This window comes from Miniopterus natalensis, chromosome 10 (genome assembly GCF_054644295.1).
Source record: "Miniopterus natalensis isolate mMinNat1 chromosome 10, mMinNat1.hap1, whole genome shotgun sequence".
Classification (NCBI taxonomy): domain Eukaryota; kingdom Metazoa; phylum Chordata; class Mammalia; order Chiroptera; family Miniopteridae; genus Miniopterus; species Miniopterus natalensis.
In genome coordinates this window covers 44,388,068-44,414,460 of record NC_142090.1, presented here as the reverse complement: position 1 = coordinate 44,414,460, position 26,393 = coordinate 44,388,068, and the positions used below count along the sequence as shown (strand labels likewise).

Here is a 26,393-nt window from a genome sequence, read left to right as displayed (position 1 = left end):
TGAAACGTGTATAATATACAAGGAATCTAGAGCATTATGGATGATTTTAAGGCAGAAACAAAGGGTCTGTATTCTGATTTGTTTCCATGGCATATCAACCTCCTCACCTGACATGCCTCCTCAGAACATCAGCGCTGTCTGTCCCTCAGTTGCAGCTTACCACTATAGAAAATTCTTTCATGCAGTGAAAAACACTTATTGCACTGTTGGATAGTTCAAATGCAGTGGGGTTAACAAGATGCACAGCCCGTGACCACAGGGAAACTTTCAGACTGGGGAGGAGATCACGAATGAACACGAAAGTAAATACATAATTATATACCATGAAGACTGCTGGGGATGGGGTGTTGTGGTAGGTGCTATTGTGAGTGATAAAGAGAGGGGCCCAATTAAGATGTGATTAGGGATTGAGAGAATGCCTTTTTAAGGAAATGATACCTGCTTTAGTACCAAATCAGACCACAACTGTGTTGAAATTGATGTCTCCAGAAATAATACAAATGATGAAATTGTACAAGGTGCAAATGACCTAAGAATGATTAAGGAGAGCCACAAAACAGGACCTCTGGGGAGCAGTCAGTGCAGGCAGCATGACACAGCACAGCAATGTTCCTACTACCACCATTTACTGGTCCTCGTCCCAAATATGTGCAGAGGGTGCTGGAAAAAATTTGGAACATACGGTAGTTCAAAGCTGTAGCTTCCCTTACACAGTGAATCAGTCACACAGTAAGAAGTAAAGGGAAGGGTTACTTCTCTGGAGTTTTAGAGGAAATGTACATGCCTTAGAGGAGCCGGCCTTAGCTCCAATGTGCAGAAAGACTTGTTATTTGGAGTCTGGGTCTCCAGATTCCAAGTCAGGATATACAGGGCAGCCAAGGAGGGTGTGCCAGGCACCCCAATGACCCTGATGCAGGTGGTACAAGGTCATACTCTGAAAACCCACATTCCATTAAAATCTTCTCAGAGGAGGAGGCTATGCCCTGACAAAGAGGCTTTATGCTCAAACTCATGAGTGAGCACACATTACACAAGAGTGTCCTGGAAATATTTGTTTACAGGCTGACCCAGTACCTGAGCCTTGTTATCCTCTGGGCTTGCAGGTAGAAGTCTGAATAAACTGCAAGCCTGCTGCTACAGTTCCTGCCCCAGACAACGGACCAGAGGTGATTAGACAGGAAGAGAGAAAAGCAATGCTGACAGCGCACTCTCTGCAGAGGCTTGGAAACAAACTCACCACAAGCGAGGCAGTTAGACCACTAAGGGAACCAGCATGAACGGGTGTGTATCATCAAAGTACAGATGGGAATACAGCTGAGAGAATGATGGAACAAAGACAGGACAGAAGAAAGTAAAATTCGTATTTCTGAAAAATCTTCTCTGTGTCAGGTAGTATGCCACAAACTTTACATATGTGTCTCATTTTATTCTTCTTAAATGTTAGGTGGTAAGATGTTATAGATGAAGAAACTAAAGCCTAGAGGGCAAAGAACTCGTACAAGGATAGAGTTGGGAAGCCAGGTTTTGAACCCAGGTCCCTCAGACTCCAATGTCCATAATCCTCCTGGATTCAGTGGGAGAGCTAAAAAGATGGGCGTGAACTGGCTGGCTACGAAGAAAGGAAGAGTTCCACTCCAAAGAGGAAGCCAAGGCAAGTAGAAAGGAGCAACAATCTTTAGCAATATTAGAACTTTAAATAGTGGCCTATTTGTTAAAATGTCTGAGGTTTCGAAAGTTTTGAATGGGAAAAGACTTGTACAGGTAAAGAGGTAAAAAGTTAAGATGCAATTAGGCTGGTCATAAGTGATTCAGAACAGCAGTGCCCCAAATGCTTTCTGCAGCTATTGGTGGGGCTGCCACAAACTTTGCATATGTGTCTCATTTTATTCTTCTCAAATGTTAGGTGGTAAGATGTTATTATATATTGTATTAAAGAGACAGTATATCATAGATGAAGAAACTAAAGCCTAGAAGGCAAAGAACTCATACAAGGATAGAGTTGGGGAGCCAGGTTTTAAACCCAGGTCCCTCAATGTACCTATCTTTCCCATGATAAACAAGTATTACCTTTGTAAAGAGATAAAATATGTGGTGTGTTTTGTTGTTGTTGTGTACTTTGGGAATGCTGAGAAGTGGATGGTGGGGCAAAGGTTCTCTAGAAATGAGGTCAAAGAAAACAAAGGGACCAGGTAAAGGACAGACAAAACACCTTAAGAGACAAGCAAAATATAACCCTAAACTGTGAAAGCCATCCCTCCTCTTCCTCCTTCTTGAACAATTCCGCCTGCAGCCATTAAATAGGGCCAAGCAATAAAGTATGTCTGAGCACAGCTTGGTTAGGAGGAAGGGGGAGAGATGTCCAAAACGGCAGTGACAACAATGGGTAACTCATTACATACAAGGAAATTAACAAATCAGTAAATATAATGAGGATAATGAGAGCCTAGTCTCTTACTGTCAAAGAAAGAAACTACAAATACAGAAAGGGAGAAAAATGGCTGAATCCTCTGGTATTAAATGAGTGGAATTAGAGATATCATCAGATTAAGCTCACGGATTTTCATATATACACAAATAAAAATAAAAACATAAAGAAATACATGTAAACATAAAGGAAGTGTGTGAGAGAGAGAGAGAGAGAGAGAGAGAGTGTGTGTGTGTGTGTGTGTGTGTGTGTGTGTATCCCTGGCTCTGAGAGATCTGGAAGTAATGATACCCCAATAATAATAATCACACATAATGCCCATATCTTGCTTTCTAAATACTATTCCCTACTAACAGGGGTTCTTTGTGGAAAGCACTGATTCCAGGGCTGAATTTGGGAAAATTCAAGGTAGCACTTGAAAGTAAGAAAGTGTTGCCCAGCCAGCATGGCTCAGCAGTTGAGCATGGACCTATGATCCAGGAGATAGCAATTTGACTCCTGGTCAGGGCACATGCCTGGGTTTCGGGCTCGATTCTGTTGGGGGTGTGCAGGGGGCAGCCAATCAATGACTCTCTCATCATTGATGTTTCTCTCTCTCTGTCCCCCTCTCCCTTCCTCTTTAAAAAAAAAAGGAAGAAAGCATTCAAAGAATGATAGGGAGATTTTAAAAAATCATAGAACCAACTTGAAGGGGTTCCTATTGCCAAATTTGGATTAATCCAAGCATCAAAACAAATAAGGAGAATAACTGATTATAATTCACTGAATAAAAGGGAAACCTACGAGTAAGTCCATCTAAGACAGAGATGGACCAGAGGATACAGGGAGAGAAAGAAGAGAAAGAAGGAAGTAAATTTGTTGATGAAAGGATATTGTGTCTCAAAGTAACTCCCAACAAAATTCTTATTAATTACCAGGGGGAAAGAGTAACTTTAAGGTGGAGAAATCCAGCAGACAGTGTCTTAAACAAGCGACTGACATCAACTGTAATCGCATAAATCAAAACCATGTACTACCTGAAAAGACTTTCTTTATATTCCAAATTGAGAAACATTATCACAAAATAAGTGGCCTACACAAAATAAGTGGCCTACAACGTTAAAAGGTGTCAGTCATGATGGTCAAGAAAAGACGAAGGAACTGATTAAAGGAACAAAAAAACAAAAAACAAAATGTAACGTGATTCTCCAAAGGTTCGGTTTCATATTAAGGACAATATTTGGCAACTGACAAAACCTGAATAGAATCTGAGGATTAAATGGTAGAAATATATCAGCGTTAACTTCCTGATCTTTATGGTTGCATCGTGGTTACATAGGAGAATGTACTTGATTATAGGCAAATATAGTGAAGCTACTCAGGAGTGATAAAGGATCATGTTGATAACTTAAATTCAAATGGTTTCAGGGGGAAGTTACCTATTCTACTGGGGTAGGGACATGGTGGGGGGAGAGGGAGACAGCCACAGTTCTCCTACCAGACATTCTCAATTCCAGACTCCTTGAATGCATTTATGTCTGTTATTTTAGACAAACTATTATGGCCTATACTACAAAGTTCAGAGAATGGCATCTGTTACAAGTAATGTTGGTTAGAAGCACAAGCTATTTACAAAGTTAGGGAGAAGAGTGAGTGAGTGAGAGAGACCAGTGTAAGAAGAGCATCTTACCATCTCTCACATGCCTTACTGAGACTAACTTTAATACTCTTAAGATGTTCAAAGTTCAGTGGGTGTTACCTAGAATCAGCCCTGACCATGGAATCCTTCATTCATAGCCCTGTATTTCATTCTGGAGCATTCAGAGGCTGATTCATGGAGGCGCTAAAGGGATGAGAGTACTGGTGACATCTCCTGACCCATCTCCTGCCAGGTGTGAAGCAAACAGTTCTCACTCCAACATGGTGAAGCCTATATGCTTAAGATAACTGTTCCTACAGGCCATCAAATGCTTTGCATAAGCAGCAAAATCCAAAGGCAACTGTACACATCTCCTCTTCAAACAACTTAATTTCCAAACCAAGAAATGCAGATTAACAGGGAGGATGGGAAACATCTTTTCACCTTTCCAAAGTGTCTTTGTATCTTCTTTTCCAAATTAGATGATACAGACCTTTAGGGTCATAACCACTACTTATACAAATACTAAAGATCCACAATCCTTTCTCTAAGGAAAACACTGATTCTCTGTGTAGAAACCATACCCATGGAACAATGAGGTTAGAGTGGAAGATTAGTTCTTAAACTTTCAAAGCAGAGCAATAACTTTCTCTCTTAATAGGTAACTAAAAAGGTACATTGTTCCTTAACCAACACAAAAATGGCCTGGGATCACTACATAAATTCATACTAAGATATTATAGAGCCAAAGACTCATTAGTGCTTTATGGCCTGAATATATGTATCTTCTGTCATCAATTCTTATGCTGTACAGAATCCGACTTACATTTTTCTTAATCTGTAATAAATAAATGTCTCATCAACTGTTTAGAAGCTCAGATTTCCAGGTAGTGATAATTTTCTATTAGAGGGAATTAAAGTCCAAATGAGTAGTTAAATAACAGAGGTAGCCAAATAGACACAGCCACTTCCCTTCCTCCTGGATTCTCAGAGTCCCATCGACACAAAAGTATGGAGTCTGGATCATGCTGTTCTCAATTTTCACCACATAACATGCTTGCCTTTCAAAAGTTTAACTATATGCTCTTGGTCTTTACGAATCCTCACCCCAAGAGCACTGCAACAGAATAATTTCTATGTCTTCTGTGAAATCATAGCTGAAAACATAACCCACTATGTCACACAATGGCAGAATTCACAGAATTGTCTTTTTCTTTGAGTACAATGCCAGGAAAAAGTCTGTCTCTATAAACAAATGGGCAGGCTTTCTTTCCACAGACAATGAGTACTATGTAATTCAATGCTATACAGACAAGCAGCAGTTCCTTGTTAGTCTTAGCAGCCAGGAAAGTTAAAGCCAAATGCAGTGAACAATTACACTGGCTTCCCCTCGGGAACCTGGTACCCTCCACTTTCTATGTTCTTCTTGGATGAGTATTATGCTTTTATATTTAATTGTCCTACTTTATACTATCTTTAATTCTATCAGCACATTTTAATGTTCTTGAGCATACCCAAAGTACGTATGTACATATTATGTATATTTCCTGTCTCTTACCATTTTCCTTCTGATATCGCTTACATTTTCTGGTATCATTCTATATTTAATGACCTAAGAATTTAAAACAATAATGACACCCAAAGGCTAATTTAATAAAGACCAAGCAATCTGCATCATTAGTTCCCTTTGTCCATTCCCAAAACAAACCACGGGATGGCTCAGCGGGGAAGGCAAGCACGGCACCTTTGCAGTAGTCTGCGGGGTCCTCCTGCTCCTCATCATCTGAGCCCAGGATCTCCTCCTCTGGCTCTGGGGGCGTGGGGTCTGGCAGAGGTGGTGGCGGTGGCGGAGGTGGTGGTGGAGGAACTAAGGGAGCTTTCTGTTGAGGCTCCGGCCTGAAACAGCAGAAGGAAAATTCTTACTTACTGAGAAGTAAACCTTCATATGGACACTTGAGAGTTTCTTAATATGGAAAAAAAATAGAATTTGTCATACACTAAGAAGAAATGATGAGTAATGGCACTTCATCCATTTTAACTTGAATTCAAGTAATGTTTCAACATACAGGCTAGGGGGGAAAACTACCCTTACTAGCCAAGGAATATTTTTGCGGGAACATTTTCACCCAGAGCTTCAATATTTCTTAAGTCCTGACAATATTATAAAATGTAAGTAAAATAAAAGAGTACCTCCCGATGATATACAAACACATACCCCAGAGATTATGAAGACATATGAAAGCAGCCCTGAATTTACAAAGGGGCTTATTTTCCATTACTTTAAAATCAGAGTTACTTTTCGAATGTGGTCAGGTATCCTGGATAACTCATAAAAGCTGACCAAAATAAACTTTAGCTGATATATGGTTATTTTCATTAAGGAATTCAGTTATCTATCAACCTTCTTTATCAAGAACACGGCCCCAAACTGGAAATTAAAGAAAATACCCACTATCAGTGGTCATTTCTAATTGTCACAAAAAAGTTAAATGACGTTTAGTATACTCTTTAACAAAGAATAGAAAAACCTGTAATACAAAAAAAAAAAGCTTGAAAGGTTACAGCTGCAAACTTTCCGGACATATCAGGTACATTTGTTTAAAAGTAAAGCACTCATAATGCCATTCTATAAAATCAAGCTTTCACTTACTATAAAATTTAACTGCTATTTCTAACCATGTCCCAATGGGAAAACTTGAACCTGAAGTCTCAACTTGGATGCCAGAAGCACATCTTTCCTTTAAAAGCTGCAAACTGCCCTAACAATGGGAGCACCACTGCTCTCCCTGAGCTGGCCACAGCTGTGTGGGGGGTAATGGGTTAGGGTAACAGACGTGTTCCCAGAGGCCATTTCAGTAGGGTGAGCGCAGGGTCTCTAATCTGGGGAAGCAAGGGGAATCCCCTAGGCACTGAGGTGGTAGACAACTGCGATTTTTTTTTTAACCTGTCCAGTATCATGCTCCCTTTCACGTTTTGAGACACTGCTACTCCCTGCACAATGGAAGACTGGTTCCAGATCCTCTCTCCTCACTGTAGTACACAGCCCCGGGCACAGAGCCAAAGACAAGGTCAGTGTCATAGGGTGCAAGCTTATACCTAGCTGACAGTAAGAGGCAAGAACAGAGGAGCTGCCCTGACTACTGCCCCTTTCTAAGGTGTGACTCTAAATTCTCACCAATCTAAGAGTCCCCAAATAGCCCTTACTATACTGCCTTTAGCCTAAGTTAGCTAAAGCTCATTTATGTGGTTTGCCACCAAAAACTCAAACTGCCACAAGCAACAAAGGGACACCACCAGCAGTCATGAGGAAGGGGTAGGGATCACACCCCATTAGTAACCTTAAAGACAAACAATAACAAGTATGACTGATTCAATATTTACAAAAAGAATGTTTATAAGCCAGCCCTGGCCAGGTAGCTCAGTTGATCAGAGAGTTGTCGCAATAAACCAAGGTGGTAGGTTTGATCCCCAAACAGGGCACATACACGAAGCAAATAATGAATGTACAAATCTCTCTCTCCTCTCATCAATAAATACATAAAAAAATTTTTAATTCAAAAAGAGAACGTTTATAAACCAAAAATTACTTGTATTGATTTCTATTTGAATTTATGAAGACTCAAAGTTACAGCTCCCTGGGTAGCAGACATTAGAACATGGTGGTGACAGCACTCGAATGAACCACTCCTCCTGACAGAGAAATGCAGGGGAATAATCACCCCCAACCCTACATCACTGCCAGGACACATCCAAAAATTCCAACAGAACTCATGGAAGTGCCATCATCTTTCTAACAGCCTTACATACGCTCATTTTCTTTTTAGTAGACAAACGCTTAACTAAAATTAGAATGGTTCCAGGCAAAAGAGAGGCGTGAAGGGGAGGCAGGAGAGGAATGGCAACAGCTTTCCCACTTCCCCAGAGGGCAGAGGAGGTGAAACACATTCTTCAGGGGTGTCGGCAGAACCTATCTGCCTGACAAACTGACTGCCAGAAATATTTTGAAGGTTGGCTCTTTCTTAAAAATTTTAAATGAAAAGATGAGGAGATTCTAAATTTAAAAGAAAATACGTTACATTCCCTGCATAAACCATGTAACAATTAATGAAAGCAGAACTACAGGGTCTTGTTCTACCAGTGTGTGGCATATTATACTCAACACTGAGAACATGTGGGCCAGATAATTCATTGTTGTGGGGGCTACGCCATCAGCACCCCTGGGCCCTAGCCACTACACGGCAGGTGTGACCGTCAAAAATGTTTCCCAACACTCAAATTACCTGGGGCAAAAATCATGCCCATTCGAGAACCACTACACTAGTACTGTTTTCTACATATAGCTTTTTTAAAAATATTTTTTTATTGATTTTTTTTTTTTCAGAGAGAGGAAGGAAGAGAAAGAGAAACATCGATGTGAAAGTGGAACATCAATCAGCTGCCTCCTGCAAGCCCCCTACCCGGAATTGAGCTTGCAACCCTGGCATGTGCCCTGACCAGGAATTGAACTGGCAACCTTGCAGTGCACAAGACGATGCCCAACCAACTGAACCACACAGGCCAGGGTGGAGTAGACTGTATCTGTGAAAAAGGTGAAAAGATTTTAATTTTCACAGTCCAGTTTTCTCTTTTGAGAGGCTCAGGCACCTCCACCATAATGTGTCTCAGTTATTCTTTACCCATTTAGCGAGGTGCCCACGTCACTTAACAAAGTTCTCAGACCCTTCGGTCTCAGTAAGCAGGCACTTCTCATCCCACCGGTGAGGGGCGCATTAAACAGTCAGGAAAAAAGCTCCCCCCGAAAGCCAAGTGTATCAAATTAAAGGGATGAGTCAGGGTACCGTTAAGTACAAAGGCGGCTGAGTAATGCTGACATAATATTTCAACTGGTTATCATATCAAAACCTCTAGAACTGTGCTGTCCAGTATGGTAGCCACTGGCCACATGTGGGTACTGAGCACTTGAAATGTGGCTAGTCCAAAATGAGATATGCTTTAAGTATAAAATGTGTACTGAATTTCCAAGATCAAGATTTAGTACCAAAAATGTAAAATATTGTATTAATTTTATATTATATGTTAAAATAATGTTCTGGATATAATAAAATGTATTACTAAAATTTAATTCACCTGATTCTTTTTACTTTTGTTAATGTGGCTACTAGAATACTTTGGAGGCTCACATTATACTTCTACTGGATAGCACTACTCTAGACCCTTCAGACTCACTGATACCAAAGGAAAAGCTTGGCCTCAGAAATCTGAGATTTCTGGTCACACCAGTGATTATTTTTTCCAACGCTTCTCCTAGTAACCTGCTTCACATCAGTTAACATCAACTCTCAAATCACTCAATTCATCATTGAATATTGTATATTCAATACAACATAACTGTCAAATGTTATAATCTCGGTCACTGATTTTTTTTTCATCCCATCCATTCTTATTACTGCTTACCACCCAGGAGAAACACAGTAAATCTGTCTTAGGGAAGATGTATACAAGAGGGAACAATGCCACACCATCTTTAAGGCTGGCTTCTTGAAAGTGGTTTCTGGTAGCCTCTACAGTACTTCAAAGCCTGATTAAATCTCAAGTGCTTAAAAATCAGGAGGTGACAAATTTCTTACCAAGTACATATTTGTGAAATTTATTTAATCAATCTTCATAAAAACCATCAAGAAGTTATCTCATATAAGAATTACTAAAAACATTTAAGAAGTCATGGGGGGAGGACCCATAAATATTTTTGACAAGGGTGCCAACACAATTAAATGGTGAGACTATCTTTTCAACAAATAGTACTGGGACAAATGGATATCAGTATGCAAAAAAGGGAGGGGAGGGGAGGGGAGGGGAGGGGAGGGGAGGGGAGGGGAGGGGAGGGGAGGGGAGGGGAGGGGAGGGGAGGGGAGGGGAGGGGAGGGGAGGGGAGGGAAGGGGAAGGGGAAGGGGAAGGGGAAGGGGAAGGGGAAGGGGAAGGGGAAGGGGAAGGGGAAGGGGAAGGGGAAGGGGAAGGGGAAGGGGAAGGGGAAGGGGAAGGGGAAGGGGAAGGGGAAGGGGAAGGGGAAGGGGAAGGGGAAGGGGAAGGGGAAGGGGAAGGGGAAGGGGAAGGGGAAGGGGAAGGGGGAGGGAGAGAACACATCGACCTGCTGCTCCACCCAACCATGCATTCATTGGTTGACTCCCACATGTGCCCTGACCAGGGATAGAAACCAGAACCCTTAACTCATCAGGTTAATGCTCCAACCAACTAAGCTACCAGGGCAGGGCAAACATACATATTAATTCAAAAATGAGTTAAATACCTAAATGAAGGAACAAAAACTATTAAAACTTGCAGGAAAAAACACACAAGTAAATCTTTCACCACTTTATAGGTTAGGCAATGTTTGTTAGATATGACACTAAAAACATGAGCAATTAGCCCTGGCCAGTGTTTTCAGTGGTTAGAGCGCAGGCCTGAGGACCAAAGGGTCCAGGGTTCGATTCCCAGTCAAGGGCACGTACCTGGGTTCCAGATTCCATCCCTGGTCCCAGATGTTTCTCCCCAACCCCCACTCTCTCTTAAAAAAAAAAAAAAACCCCAAAGCAAGCATGAGCAATTTAAAAAGATAAACTAGACTTGATCAAAATTAAGAACTTTTGTGCTTCAAAGGGTATCATCAAGAAAGTAAAGACATGCCCGGCTGGGCGTGGCTCAGCGGCTGAGCATCTACCTGGGATCCAGGCAATCAGGGTTTGATTCCCAGTCAGGGCACATGCCCGGGTTGCGGGCTCGATCAATGACTCTCTCATCGTTGATGTTTCTATCGCTCTCTCTCCCTTCCTCTCTCTGAAATCAATAAAGACATATTAAAAAAAAAAAAAAAAAGACAGCCCACAGAATGGAGGAAAATATCTGCAAATCATAAAGAAAATGTGGTATATCCTTGCAATAAAAAGAGATGAAGTACTGATACATGCTACAACATGGATCACCCCTGGAAGAATTATGCTACACAAAAAATGCTGGTCACAAAAGAGGTATATGATTCCGTTTTATATCAAAATGTTCAGAATAGGGAAATTTATAGAGAGAGAGTAAATTTGTGCTTGCTTAGGGCTGGGGGTAGGGGAAAAGAGGAGAGCTATGGGGAATGGCTATTTATAAGTATAGGGTTTATTTAATAGAGATTAAAATGTTCTAATGTGGTGATGGTCACACAATACCATGCACATACTAAAAAAAACACTGTACACCTTAAACATGTAAGTTGTATGGCATGTGGATTATACCTCAAAAACCTGTTTTTTAAAAAGCAAAGGCCTATACAACTGTATTATTTTAATGTCCACTTTATACCTTTGTAAAGTGTATGCTTCCAAGAAAAAAATAGAAATATCAACATTTAGATTTAAACAATATATATGCATGGTCTCTTTTACAACTGCCCCAACAACATTCACAGTGAAAAGTAGCAAGCACGTAGTTCTATAAAAAGTACACTGAGGGTCTGTCTAATTGACCAAACTTTACACAAAGCACTAATTTGGGAACATGTTCTCAGGTAACAAAGAAATATACCACCTCAGTGACTGGAATGACAAATTTAGAAAGCAAAATTCCAACTAGTTGTTTGTATTTTTCACAAAGACCTATATTTATTTTACCCCACATAAAACTGAACTAATCATCACCCCAAAGTGGGCTTTCATAAAATTACAGTTTTAAAAAAAAACACAAAACATTTTCCCTTAAATGTATTAATAAGATTATTTTATCATGCTTATGTACTTCATATTATATTTTTTCATATACATCTGGTCTATCAGAAAGTGAGGGAAACCTAAACAACCCTAACAAAATGCATGCATCATATGCTTTAAATTGCCATGGCAACCAAATGGGAGTTCCGATTTCCTCCCAGCTGCTATTTCTTTTGAGCAGAGAAAGGGACAAGTAAACATCACATTTGGCAGGGGGGAAAAGTCCTTTCCTTTATTATCAGCCTAAATGGCAACTGACGCAATTTAAGAAATTCATTCATTCAATTAATATGCAACCAAATAAAAAGAAAAGGAGTTCCAAATGAATGGATTCAGGTAGCATTCTAGGGACATTCACATAAACTCAGATTTCTTTTTGTTTCTTCCGTATGTCCACCACCTAATCTAAAACTCACTCTCTTCCTCCCTCCTTCTCGTTCTCCCACTCTCAGTGGTAACTGTAGCCTGAGAAATACACAATCTACTTAAGGACAGAATCGATCAATATATACTTTTTTTAATCCTCACCCAAGGATATTTTTTCCATTGCTTTTCGGGGGGGGCGGGGGGAGACGACACATCGATGTGAGAGAGACACATCGACTGGCTGCCTCCTGCATGCGCCCCGACCAGGCCGGGGATAAAACCTACAAGAGAGGTACATGTCCTTGGCTGGACTTGAACCCGGGACCCTTCAGTCCTAAGGCAGGCGCTCTAACCACTGAGCCAAACCAGCTAGGGCTCAACATATACTTTCAAAATAGCTTATCTGAAAGGCTTGCTCTAATACTGGGTACAGTCATGCAGCTAGGGAAGAAAAAGTCATAATGATTTCATGCATTCCTCTCTAATGAAAAGAGAATTTCCAAACTTTGTGTAAATCAAACCTAAATGTGAAGTGTCTGCTTGGTAGGCAGAATTCTAAAACGAGCCCCAATGATCCTCACCCTGTGTAATTCATTCCCTGCTCTTCTGAGTGTGGTTAGACCCTGTGAATGTCGTATCACTCTCATAATTATAGTTATATGGCAAAAGGGCAGCTACACTGGGTGGGCCTGACCTAACCACATGAGCCTTTTACTTATTTATTTTTTGTTAATCCTCACCCGAGGATATTTTTTCCATTGATGTTTTGGGAGGGGGAGGGAGGGAGAGAGGGGAGAGGGGAGAGGGAAGGGGGGAGGGGGAGGGGGGAGGGGGGAGGGAGGGAGGAAGGGAGGAAGGGAGGAAGGAAGGGAGGGAAAGGAGAAAAGATTTTTGGTGGACTGTGAACACTGTGAGTTTCAGGTGAAGAAATAATAGGGAAGTTCCTGCCTTGCGTGCTCCTGCTTGAGAACTGGGTGCAGGTCAGCCACCCCTCCTGACAAGCAGAGGGAGGGAGGGAGGAAGGGAGGGAGGGAGGGAGGGAGGGAGGGAGGGAGGGAGGGAGGGAGGGAGAGAAAAAGACACAGAGAGGGAGGGAGGGAGAGGCGGAGAGAGAAATCAATGTAAGAGAGACACATCGATTGGTTGCTTCCTACAGCCACCCCGACTGGGGCCAGGGATGGCACCTACAACCCAGATACGTGCCTCTGACAGGGAATCCAACCCGAGACCCTTGGTGCGTGGGCAGATACTTTAACCACTAAGCCACACCGGCCAGGGCACTACATGAGCCTTTTAAAAGTAGAGGGTTTTCCCCCGCTGGTGACAGAAGTCAGAGATGTGCCCCAGCTGACCTGGATGAAAGCAGACATCCATGTGTGAACTGCCCATTCATTAGGGTGATGTAGCAGGGTGGCTCTAAAAGGGCACCAGACAATAGCTAAGGATAGCAAGGACTTTTTTATTTTATTTTATTGATTTTAAAAAGAGAGGAAAGGATAGGGGGAAGAAAAGAAAGAAACATCATTTTGTTGTTCCACTTATTTATGCATTCATTGGTTGCTTCTTTTATATGCCCTGACCAGAGACTGAACCAGCAACCTTGGTGTATGGAGATGATGCTCTAACCAACTGAGCTACCGGGCCAGGGCTGGATTGCAAGGACTTTAATGCTAGAAATTAGTTCTACCAGTAACAGGTGATCTTGGAAGAGGGCTTTGAGCCCTAAATGAGAACTACAGCCTCAGTCATCAGCTTGATTTCAATCCAATGAATATATAAGCCACGCTGTGCAGCCCTAATTTCTGACTTACGCAACTGTGAGTTAATAAATGGGTACTATTTTAAGCTGTTAAATGTGTGGTAATTTGTTATGCAGCAATAGAAATAACAGATATGAAGTTCTCAATAAATAATACTGTAGTTCATGTTAAATTATCAGATTTTGGGCTCAACAGTGAGATCTTGGTTTGTTTTTAATAACTGAATTGGCCAGGGGAATTAAGGAGCTGGGTAGTAGGGAAGGAGAGCCAAATCTCTTCTGGGCATAAACAGGCAAAAATAAAAAAAACACACACTCACACACCCACACAAAACCGTATTCCCCAAATTCCAACTGAGTGACAGAAATTTTAGACTTTCCTTGTTTCTAAAACTGCATTGTTTTTTAGAATATGGAACATAGGCAACTAAAGCTAGTGAAGATGTAAGTAAACCAGACCTGCTTCCCAACTTATCTACATTTTAGACAACAAAGGAGCTGACTGCTTAATCTCCTAACAACACATATATGACATGGCTACATCTTATGCTACTGGTACTGTTAATATTTTATAAAATATTTATGAGACCTGGCAGAAAATGTTACTAACTACTCAAGTGGAAAAAGACTGACAGAAAAGTTTAAATCAAAGAGCTCAAAAGCATGTAAAATGGCATCCACTGATCCCACAAACACTCAGAACACTGCTTACTTCATACCAGGAAGTGGACCAGAGCACAAAGGAGCACACCACCAAGAGATGTGAGGAGGAGAGAAACGCACATAAACACAAGGTCCAGGAAACAAGGTAACCGCAGAAGCACAAAGACTTCAAATTGCCTGGTATGCCTGAAGACAGGTAAGATATTCAGCAGCAGTCAGCTCACAAAGGAATGACCCACAGTTCCAAGGAGATTGGACTCTATCCTTAAACCAAGTAGAAGTGACTGAAATACAGTCTTAGGACTAGAGATCTGCTTTCTGCAAAGAACATATGGAATTGTTGTGCAGAACATGTAGAAAGGACATAAGCCAGAAGCAAGGAAATTAGTGAGGAGTCCAGGGAGGAGATAAAATCCTGAACTCAGAGCCTGGTAGCTCATTTGCTGGAGGTGGGTGTTTGTTTCCTAGATTTCCGGTAGTGAGATAGTGTTATCATCAATTAGCACAGAGAACAAAGCAAGAGGAGGAGGAAGGGTTTTCAGAAAAAACTTCTGTTTTAAGCTGATCAGTTTGAGGAGCATGTGGGATGCCCAGTAGTGTAGAAATGTAGTGGATTGCTTGACATATGGAATCTACAGCTAAAATATAAAGGTTTGAGCTGCAAAGACAAGCAGAGGTCATATGCAAGCAGCTGTTAGCTAACGCCTTTCCAAGCGTGTTTGAGTGCCAAAGAGAAATGAGAAATGAAAGGGCCAAGGGCAGAGCCTCATTTGGGCCAAAGTACAAGGTTATGCAAGCCACCAACAAAATCTAGACTTCCTGGCTTAAGCTGGACAGGCAATCACCCATACAATAAACACCATTACCGATTCATAAACTTTAAATACAGGTTTTAGAAAAATACATGTATAAAAACCTCATGTAAGCCAACCTTTTACATTAGGATGAGATACACATATAATAAGAACTAGTGCCCTGGCCAGGTAGCTCAGTTGGTTAGAGCATCGTCCGATACACCAGGGTTGCAGGTTCAATCCCTAGTCAGGGCACATACAAGACTCAACCAATGAGTGCATAAATAAGTGGAATGACAAACTAATGTTTCTTTCTCTCTCTCCCTTCCTCTCTACCCCCCTCTCTGAAATCAATAAATAAGAAAAATTTTTAAAAGATGCTTTGACCATAAAACTTAAAGAACTAGCAAACTAAGGACCCACATGTGTTTCTATCTAAAAGCTCTGTGGGCCATCCGAAGACAGCTGGGTGCAGGTTACACTGGTACAAAAAAAGAACTATGCAGGTTACACTGGTACAAAAAAAGAACTATTTACTGAAACCTCTCTGTTGATTAAACTTACTGTAACCACTAATGATTGCCTCATGCTCCTCAGGAAACAATGCAAAATGTACTACTCTGGACAAGGCTTCTGCAAAACCTCCACAAGTTTTAATTCTAAAAGCAACTATAATTATACAATACAATGCCCACTAGCCAAATTCATTAAAACTAAATAAAACTTAAAATTCATTTATTCAGTCACTCTAGCCTCATTTCAAGTGTTCAACAGCCATGGGCAGCTGGTGGCTATGATATGGGCAGTGCAGATACAGTACATTTTTATAATCACAGAAAAGTTCTATTGGACAGCACTGCTCAGGGCTATATTTTAGCAGCGTAAACCTATCCCAGTATATCATTATTTTTAATAAGTAAATAAAATTAACTGAAGAGTTCAAAACATTTTTCTATACAGCCCACTATTGGAAGTTTTAAAATAAGTTGTAAAATGATAAACAGGAAGGGTATATCCACTTTAAATTTGGTAGATTATTCTCAACACACCTTATTGGAATTCACCTTAATGATATATACTCAGTGAAAATGTCTGCAAAAAGCCGTATATTGGGACCTAAAAGCCCATCAATAAGGGCCTTTTCTTTTTTTTAATCCTCAGCCAAGGACATTTTTTCCATTGCTTTTTTTTGGGGGGGGGGGGGCGGGATCAATGTCAGAGAGACACATCGATTGGTTGCCTCACACACGTGCCCCAACCAGGGCTGGCGATCAAGCCTGCAACCAAGGTATGTGCCCTTGGCTGAAATCGAACCCGGGACCCTTCAGTCCGAGGGCCGACGCTCTAACCACTGAGCCAAACCAGCTAGGGCATGATAACATGATAGACTAAGGCACAGGCATATAACACGATTGTTAAAAATAATAAAGCAAGTGAAATTAAGAAAATTCCATTTACAGAAGCACAAAAATAAAATACTTAGGGTTAACAAAAGAAGTTCAAAACCTACACTATGAAAACTAAAAAACATTATTAAAAGAAGTTAGAGACCTAAATAAATAGAAAGACATTCCATATTCATGGACTGGAATTTAAATGTTAAAATGACAATATGCACCAAAGTGACCTACAGATTCAGTTTAATACCTATTCAAAATACCTGTTGGCTTCTTTACAGAAAAAGACAAGCCATTCCTAAAATTCATATGGAAATGCAAAGGCCCAGAATAGCCAAAGCAATCTTGAAAATGAACAAAAATGGAAACTCACACTTCCTGACTTCAAAACTTACTACGAAGTTACAGTAATTAAGACAATGTGATACTGGCATAAGGATGCACATACAGATCAATGGGAATTGAGGGTCCAGAAATAAATGCTCATACTACAGTCAATTGATTGTGATTTGTGTGTGTGTGTGTGTGTGTGTGTGTGTGTGTGTGTGTGTGTGTGTGTGTCTGGGTTCTGACTTTCAGGAGGGAAAAGAGTGGACATTCAGGGCAAGGATTTCTTTTTTATCTAGTGATTCAAAAATTTCACACATCATTTTACTCACATTCCATTGGCATATACTTAGGCATCTACCCACATGTAGCTGCCAGGAAGGCTGAGAAACATAGCCTTTAGCTGAGCAGCTAATTGCACCCAAGAAGGAGAGATTGAACTTGGAGGGTGCAACCTTACTCTCTATAATCTACACTCCAGTCAGCAGCCAGGATTCAACTGATATTTTTGACAACAGTGCCAAGACCATTTAGTGGGGAAAGAATAGTCTTTTCAACAAATGGTAATGGTACAACTGAATATCCACATAGAGAAGAATAAAACTGGATTCCTAACTCACACCATACACATAAATTAATTCATAATAGTAGTTCACAGACCTAAATGTTAAAAGCTAAAACTATATAAAACCAGAAAAGATGTACATCATTAGCCATTAGAAAAATAAAATATCAAAGCCATAATGAGATACCACTTCACACCCACTAGGATGGCAATAAAAAAGACAGATAGTAACAAGTGATGGCAAGGACACGCAAAAACTGGAGCCCTGACACGCTGTTTATGAGAAAGGAAAAGGGCGCAATCATTTTGAAAAAGTTGAAACAGTGTTTCAAAGGATTAAAACAGTTACCAACAATTCCACTATTAAGTCTATAATCAAGAGAAATGAAAACATACACCAAAACAAAAACTTGTACATAAATGTTCATAGCATTATGAGTAATAATAGCCAAAAGGAGAAACAATCCAAATGCCCACCAACTAGTGAATAGATAAAAAGGTGGTCTATCCACACTATGGAATATTACTCAACAATAAAAAGAAATGACAATAAAAAGGAACGAAGTACTGATAGATGCTACCACATAGATAGATGATCCTTGAAAACATTATGGTAAATCAAAGAAGCCAGTCACTAAAGATCATACTGTATGATTCCACTTATATGTAATTCCCAGAATAGACAGAAAGCAGATTAGTAGCTGCTTATAGTTAAGGGGGTGGGAGAAAATGGAGGTGACTACTCAGGTGTACAGAATTTCTTTTGGGGGTGATAAAAATATTCTAAAATTAGGTGATTGGTGACAGCTGCACAACTCTGTAAGTGTACTGAAAAACCTGTGAATTGTACATTTAAATGGGTAAGTTATATGGAATATGGATTACTTGTCAATATAGTGGTTATACAAGAGAGGCAGTTCTCTAAGTACTAATATGACGAATATACCACTGATGAATGCAAAGGCGCAGGGCATGTGTGTCTGGCACGTATCATTTGTTTCACAAACACACAAAACATGTGCCTTGTATTCATAGCATATCTCTGGATGGAGCAACAAGAAAACTGACAATAATAGTGTTTTTCAGGAAAGGAACTCAATGACTGATGATCAACTTTTAAATTTAGTACCATGTGTATGACTACTGAAATAAATTAATTTCTAAGGACAGGAAAGGAAAATAAAAGAAAATACCTGCTGGAGAAGTGGTTCATATCTATGACCTCTGGCTCCCTCTGTTCATCTGTGAGTGTCAACATCAGTCCTACCTCCCAACCCCTCTGCTTCTAAACTCATGTATTTTATAATCATGATTAGTTAAGAAATTTAAGTTTCACAAGGATCTCTATTGTTTATTATCACATATTTCTCACAAGGCAATATGACAAAATGGGTGGTAATGCTGTTATAATCATCTTTGAAGAAAAGTATAGCTAACATGGCTTTTTAAAAATTTAACAGGCAAGTGGATTGCTTATTAAGTATTTTCTAATAACACATGGCTTATTCTAATAATGTGGAAAACTCAGTCCTGATCTTCACAGCCTAGTTTTAAACCACACACTACCTTGCAAGGGCAGTAGGAAACAGGTGAAAAAACAAAATCTTTACAGCTGAACATAAAAAGAGCCTTACCTAAGGTGGAAGAGAAATTCAAAACATATGGTGGTGCTGAGACTAGAACCCATGAAACCAAATACTGCAAATTACTCTTTCATTCACAGATGACACAATACTGCCAGTGCAAGTTTATCTGCCAACTGAAGACTGTCCTGAAACACCAAATCCATCTCTCCAGCAGGGCAAGGGACCAAAGTAATTCACCAGCCTGAGTATCCCACCAATTTAGTAAAAGAGAACTCATAGACTGACATTCCTTCCTGTGTGTCATAAATTTTATGATTCTACCCTACAGTTCCAAATTCTGCGACTACCCAAATACAGAGAAGACACCTCATTTATTTGTTCAAGTATTTACCAAACACTATTTTATTTCTAAAATGAGTAAAATGTGGGTCTTCATTCATGGAACCAGGAGTCTAACAGATTAGATCAGAGAGGTATACAAATAATAAGAGAAAACAAGGCAGACAGTGGCTTGAAACCATTACTTCCTTAATTAACTCAACACATACAGTTTCTGGAACTGTTATAAGTCCAGGGGATACAATGACAAAGGGAAAAAAATACACAGAAAGGCAGAAATGTTCTCTCTGGCTAGTAGAGTTCCAAGAAATGCTTGCTTAGAGAAAGGGACAACTGAGGTTGATCTATGAGTAAGAAAAAGTTCTAGCTAGGGAAGGGGCTTGTGAAGCAAGAGGAACTTCATGAGTGAGCTCATGTATGGCAGCAGGAAAGGGCTTGTCCAGTTTTGCTAATATACAAGGTACCACAGGAGAATATTGGCAGAAATGCCAGAAAAACGGTTGGGACCAGATTTGGGCACCCTTGAATAAAAAAAAATGGAGTTTATTCCTGGTATGATGCAAAATATCAAACAAATTTTAATCTATTTTAGAAGCTATGACACAATAGTTCTTAAAAAGGACTATATAGCACAATCACATGGCGGCTTTTTCAAAAAACAAAAGTCTAGAACCATGAAATTCTGACTCAGCAGATCTGGAATGTGGCTTGGGCACATGTCACTAGGAGACTGATACACACCCATGGTTAAAAATCAAGGCTGTAAGGAAGAAGCCATTACCAGCTCTAAAAGAAGACACCCAAAAGTATGCTAAATTGTGGTTATGATTCAAATATAAGCAAGAAAAGCAGATACAATAAACATAGGCAAAGAAAAGCAGATACAAATTAGAACTTTTAATGTTCCAAAAGATTTCAGGATTAAGGTCTCCACTTTAATAAATGTATGTCTCTTAAAAAGTTTTATACTAATCACAGTCTGTTTCAATCGCCTACTTCAAAGACAATAGGAAAGTTAAAATCAAGGAACAAGAAATTCAACAATGTTTAGAAAACAAAGTGAATGGAGGAGACAACTAGGAAGAACATAAGCAGTTATAACCAAAAGTGACCTCAGAATTAGACACTGACCAGAAACTGTCCACCCTGGAACTCCAGAGCCTCAGCAGCACAGCCAAAGGTTGGGGAGGTGTCAGGGGTGGGGAAGGGGATGCTACTGAACACACACAGCTGATCTGGGTGGAGCCATGGCTCCCTCTCCACATCCCGACACCCCGCAGTGTTGCCAGACTGCAATCTTTCCTGAAGCAAAGCTTGAACATTTTGGAGACACTAGGCACAGAGGTTACAGTAAGGTATTGAGATGAGAAACAGTTTTGATGAGGAATAGTGAGAATCTCAGGCTCTACTCCACTCTACTCCCAGAATACAAGCCCAGTTCCTCTTTATCCCCTGGATAGGAGCATGAAAAATTCTTCTTTTAAAAAAATGTTTTTTTATCGATTTGAGAGACAGGAAAGGAGAGAGAGAGAAATAGAAACATCAATGATAAGTCACTGATCAGCTACCTCATGAGCTCCACATATGCCATGAGTGGGAATCAAATCGTAACCTCCTGGTTCATAGGTCAAAGCTCAACTACTGAGCAATGCCAGCTGGGCAGAACAGTCTTTACTGAAGAGACTGAATAGCTGTACTCAAGCCAGACCCATATATAGTTACAACAAAATTCTTTTTTTTTTTTTGGTCCATCTCTTAAAAACTAGTTATTTGGGAAGAACATGTCTTGATGAAGGTCAAGTAGCTCATACACCCAGGTTCCTTTCAGACCTTCCACAGTGCTGAGTGACTATCACTCTTTACTAGATGATGTTGGGTAGAAGGCAGAGGAAAAGAGCTCTATGCCTTAGTGCCTGTGTACTTAGCTATACTATTTCTACCTATGAGGAGTTATGAGTAAAGAATCCTACTAATGACTCAGTCACAAACTGGTGGCAAGAAAAGGCAAAAAATTTCCAACAAGTGTATACTTGACCTAGAGGCATACAAACTAAATAGTCTGTTCATCACTACTTATTAGGGAGAATTTTAGAAACTCAAATAATATATTACTTAAATCCTAAAAAATAAAATAAAGTTTCACTTAAATGATTAATGTTTTAAAGTCAACAGACAAAAAACTAAATACAGCCCCCCAAAAGGTAGAGTTTAAATGTGGCAATAAAATTAATATTTTATATACTGAATGCATTATGTAATTTTGTTTCTCCTAATTTCTTGGATCTATATATAGTTTTGACAGTCTAACTAGTAATATCTAGCTAAAATAAAAATTCTCAATAGTTTGTTAGTATATAAAACATACCACCAAAAAATCCAAAACTAGAATACCATTCTAGTATAATCTTAATACATTGTTTTCACTACAAATTCACCTTAACCACTTTGTTCATCAAGACACCCAGATTCCCAGCCCTAATTTTATCATTCCTGGGTGAGTCTCATTTATTTCAAAGGGTATCCTTGAATTGTTTAAAATGATGTTTCTCTCTCCCTCTCTGAAAAGCAATGGAAAAAATATCCTCGGGTGAGGATTAAAAAGAAATAAGTAAAATGTTTTAGAGGAACACTGGAGGAGCACAAACAACAATACAACAATCTATGCCAAATAATCACCTTTTGAAATTGGGGGGGAATAGGGACAGAAGCTGATCAAATCAATTGCAAGTTATTAATTTTAAATATATTAGCAGTATTTATTTGGTAGTCAGAATGAATTTCATGTGAGTGAAGTGATCTAACAAAGAGGTTTACTAATCTCACTTTTAACAAAAACTTTTAAAATATATTACACTATTGCCTTTGTATTCTTGTATTTACAAACTAATATTTTAATCCTTTCAATAAAATTGGAAAAGAACAGACCTAGTAGTTAAAAGCATGAACTTCAAAGTTCACAGACCTGGTTTAAGTTCCAGCTCCATCAGTGTGTGCCCTGTGGCCTTGAACAAGTTACTTCACCTCTCTCCAGCTACAACAGCCCTCATTCCTTCTTTGGGTCCAACAAGCATCTCTACCTGCCTGCTAACCACGTGTGCAGAAAACTTGAATCTTTCTTCTGGAATCTCAAACCAAATTAAAACCAAAGCCAAATACTACTTTTGTCCCAACCACACGCCTGTTTGCTAAGGTAGATGCCCCAGACCATAATCTGGCTACTCTCTTTCTAACCATCCCTGAATCCTGACGCTGCTCCTCCTATGATTGTCTCCCATATTTATCACCCTGCCTTAAACACCACCTTCATTTCTGATGGCATAACCAACCCCATTAAACCCTTTACAGCGCCAACTTGCCAAAACAGAGATACCACCTGTGGTGGGTTGTTTTTTGTTTTGGGGTGTGTGGTTTTTTTTGGGGGGGGTGTTAATCTTCACCCAGGGATATTTTTTCCATTGATTTTTTTAAAATTTTATTTTATTGTTGATAGTATTACATGTGTCTCCCATTTTCTCCCTCCTCCTCCCAAACCCCGCCCTACCCCAGGCCTTCCCCATGCTATTGTCTGTGTCCATGGGTTATGTGTATATGCATATATGTTGTTTGGTTAATCTCTTCCTGTCTCCTCCCCCTACCCCTGCCTCCCCCACTGAGATCTGTTGTTCTCTTCCATACTTCCATACCTCTGGACGTATTTTGTTCATCAGTTTATTTGGTTCTTTAGATTCCACATGTAAGTGCGATCATGTGGTACTTGCCTTTCTCTGGCTTATTTCACTTAGCATAATACTCTCCAGTTCCATCCAGGCTGCCCTAAAGGGTAAGAGATCCTTCTTTTTAACACCTGCATAGTATTCCATTGTATAAATGTACCACAGCTTTTTATCCACTCATCTACTTATGAGCACTTGGACTGTTTCCAGATCTTAGCTACTGTAAATAACACTACTATGAACATAGGGGTGCATATATTCTTTCTGTTTGGTGTTTCAGGATTCTTAGGATATATTCCCAAAAGTGGGATCACCTGGTCAAACAGCAGATCCATTTTTTATTTTTTTATTTTTAGAGAGAGTGAAAGGAAAGGAGGTGGGGGGGGGGAGCATCAACGTGAGAAGGACATCTCAACTGGTTGCCTCCCAAATTCACCCTGACCAGGGCCAGGAATCAAACCTGCAACCCAGGTACGTGCCCTTGACCAGGAATTGAACCTGCAACCCTTCAGTGTTCGGGGCCAACACTCTAACCACTGAACCACAACAGCCAGGGTAACCTGTGTTTTTTCTACTTGAAAAGTAGTATTTATTTTTCTTCAGATTGCAAAAGTAATACTTGTTCATTATTTAAAATATGTAAATGACAGAATTATAAAGAAATTAATTGTTGACAGTTACAAAGTAATCACTGGGATGTAAAGTACAGCACAGGGAATATAATCAATAATATCATGATAACTATGTATGGTTCCAGGTGAGTACTTAAAGTATCAAGGGGACCACTCTGTAAAGCATACGATTGACTAAGCACTATGATGTACACTTGAAACTAATACAAAATACTGAACATAACCTACAAATGAAAAATAAAATGTAAAGTTCTTTAAAAAAAAGAGACCAAATAAAGTACATGGAAACTTTCAATAAATTAGTAAATTTATTACTCCAAATCATAGAAAGCAGTTTAAGAAGCCATAGAATTATGTATTATTATATAGTACATATTTTATACTATATACACTGTTAAATACATACCATTCTTATTCTGTATAATACCTCATTTAAAAGGCAGATAATAAAAAGTTGTACATTTTAAAAAGAAGCTAATTGCTTACAGTCCTAGTGTCCAGAGATAAATCATTGTATTTCTATGCATTTACTCCCAATTTTTACCCAAGTATATTTTACATAATTTGAGATAATTCTTTTCATGAGCATTTTTTCTCTAAGTATCATTTTAATAGACAAAGATGACTTCATCATACAGACCTACCAAAATTACTTAACCATACATTTTCAGTCTTGGGAGAGTATATATAATACTGTGAAAAATATCTTCAGTCACACATCCTTGCGTGTATTTTACAAATTATTTTCTTGGGACAGTCTCAGGAATAAATTATTAGGTCAAAGATTATATACATTTAAAAACCAAACATAAGCCCTGGCAGGGTGGTTCAGTTGGTTGGAGTGTCACCCCAAATACAGAAAGGTTGAAGTTTCTATCCCCAGTTGTTTGCTTCCGTGTCCCTTTCCCTTTCTATCTCTCTCTTTCTCTCTCTCCCTCCATCAATAAAAAAAAATAAAAAATAAACCAGTGAGCATATCTTCAGGTGAAGATTTTTAAAAACCAACATACTGCCAGTCTGCTGTACAAAAATCTGTACAAGTTTCACTTTAGTAGTAGTTTGACTGCTTAAGATGGGCTCCTGCACACTCTCTACAGGGGACATCCCAACAAAGAAAGGATCCTTTCCTTACAGTGGTTCATAACTTGACGAACTCCTGCTATAAAAAGAGTAAATTCACTATAACCAGTTCAGTCTGAAATTAAAACCTAAAGTAAGATTTGACCAAATAATAACTGAAAACAATTTAAGCAAAAAGTAGTTTTTTGTTTTGTTTTGATCCTTACCTGAGGATATTTCTTCCCATGCTTTTTTAGAGAGAGGGGAAGGGAGAGGAGAGAGAGAAACATCGACGTGAGAGGGACACATCAATTGACAGCCTCCTGCATGTGCCCTGGTCAGGGCGGGGGATCAAACCTGCAACCAAGGTAGGTGCCCTTGACCAAGAATCAAACCCCAGGCCCTTTGGTCTGCACGCCAACACTCTAACCATTGAGCCAAACCAGCCAGGGCAGAAAGTATTTTTTTAACAGCAAAATTATTGGTAAGATTAAAAACTTCTATTTTCTTACCTACTTCAGTATCTATTCTGGGTACTGCTAACTCTTCAAACACCATTATGCCACACATTCCTTGTGAGTTTTCTATCATCAGTTATATTTTTTTAAAAAAAGCATTCTGGTGTAAATATTGAATTGAATAGGTAATAACTGAATTTTAAAACACACTTCCAAAAGATTTGCACTTGTGTGGAACTTTAACATTGCTGGCCACCTATTATATCTGTGTTTGTTTCATCATGAACAAGATTGATTTACCCCTAACCTCATGGAGTATTTTGTTGGAACGATATTGAAATCAGAATAGGGGAGTTTATAACTTCATTGGTGGAAAAAGCCAGCTCCACTCTAGTTCTTTCTATGAGGAGCCTGACCCTATCTAAATGCTTTCACATTTATTCAAATAAAAATTTTAAACCTTTTTTTTTTAAGGCACAAATGGCAAAGATGAAACTTTTACTACTGATGCAATTATTCTTTGTGGAAAATAACCCAGGTGTAGGATAAAGTTGTAGGTCTACCACTGACTACACACACACATCCCAGGGAATTGACTCAGCCTCTCAGTCCAGAAAAGGTGATTTCACAACCTTAACTCCACCTGCCCAGAATAGGCTCAAGGGTAATATTCCAAAAGATGTGTAAATCTCTTCATTTTTAAATAAATAAACTACAACAACTAATCTTTGCCATCGCCTTCCAGACCCTTCCATAACATCAGCAAAAATGAAAAAGCCTCTTCCGAAGAGGTTCCTACCATGCTGGCCAGTCACAGGCTCTCTGTCCTCATTTCAATAACCCAGGTAGAACACAGAATCGAAGCCTGTTCCTTCACAGTGTTTCCCTGCCATACCTCCCTACCCAAATTTATCTCCCATCTCAGCTCAACCCTGCTCTTCTGCCT

General features: G+C 39.6%; 1 protein-coding gene across 4 annotated transcripts in view; it reads right to left on the bottom strand.

Annotated features, from left to right (window-relative positions):
* SRPK2 (SRSF protein kinase 2) overlaps positions 1–26,393 on the bottom strand; it is a 226,076-nt gene that overhangs the window by 81,140 nt on the left and 118,543 nt on the right. For all 4 annotated transcript variants that reach the window (XM_087821102.1, XM_087821103.1, XM_087821104.1 and 1 more), the window contains one exon: positions 5,788–5,939. In XM_087821102.1, coding sequence (XP_087677228.1) covers positions 5,788–5,939 — 152 coding nt within the window. The remainder of the gene's footprint in view (positions 1–5,787; positions 5,940–26,393) is intronic.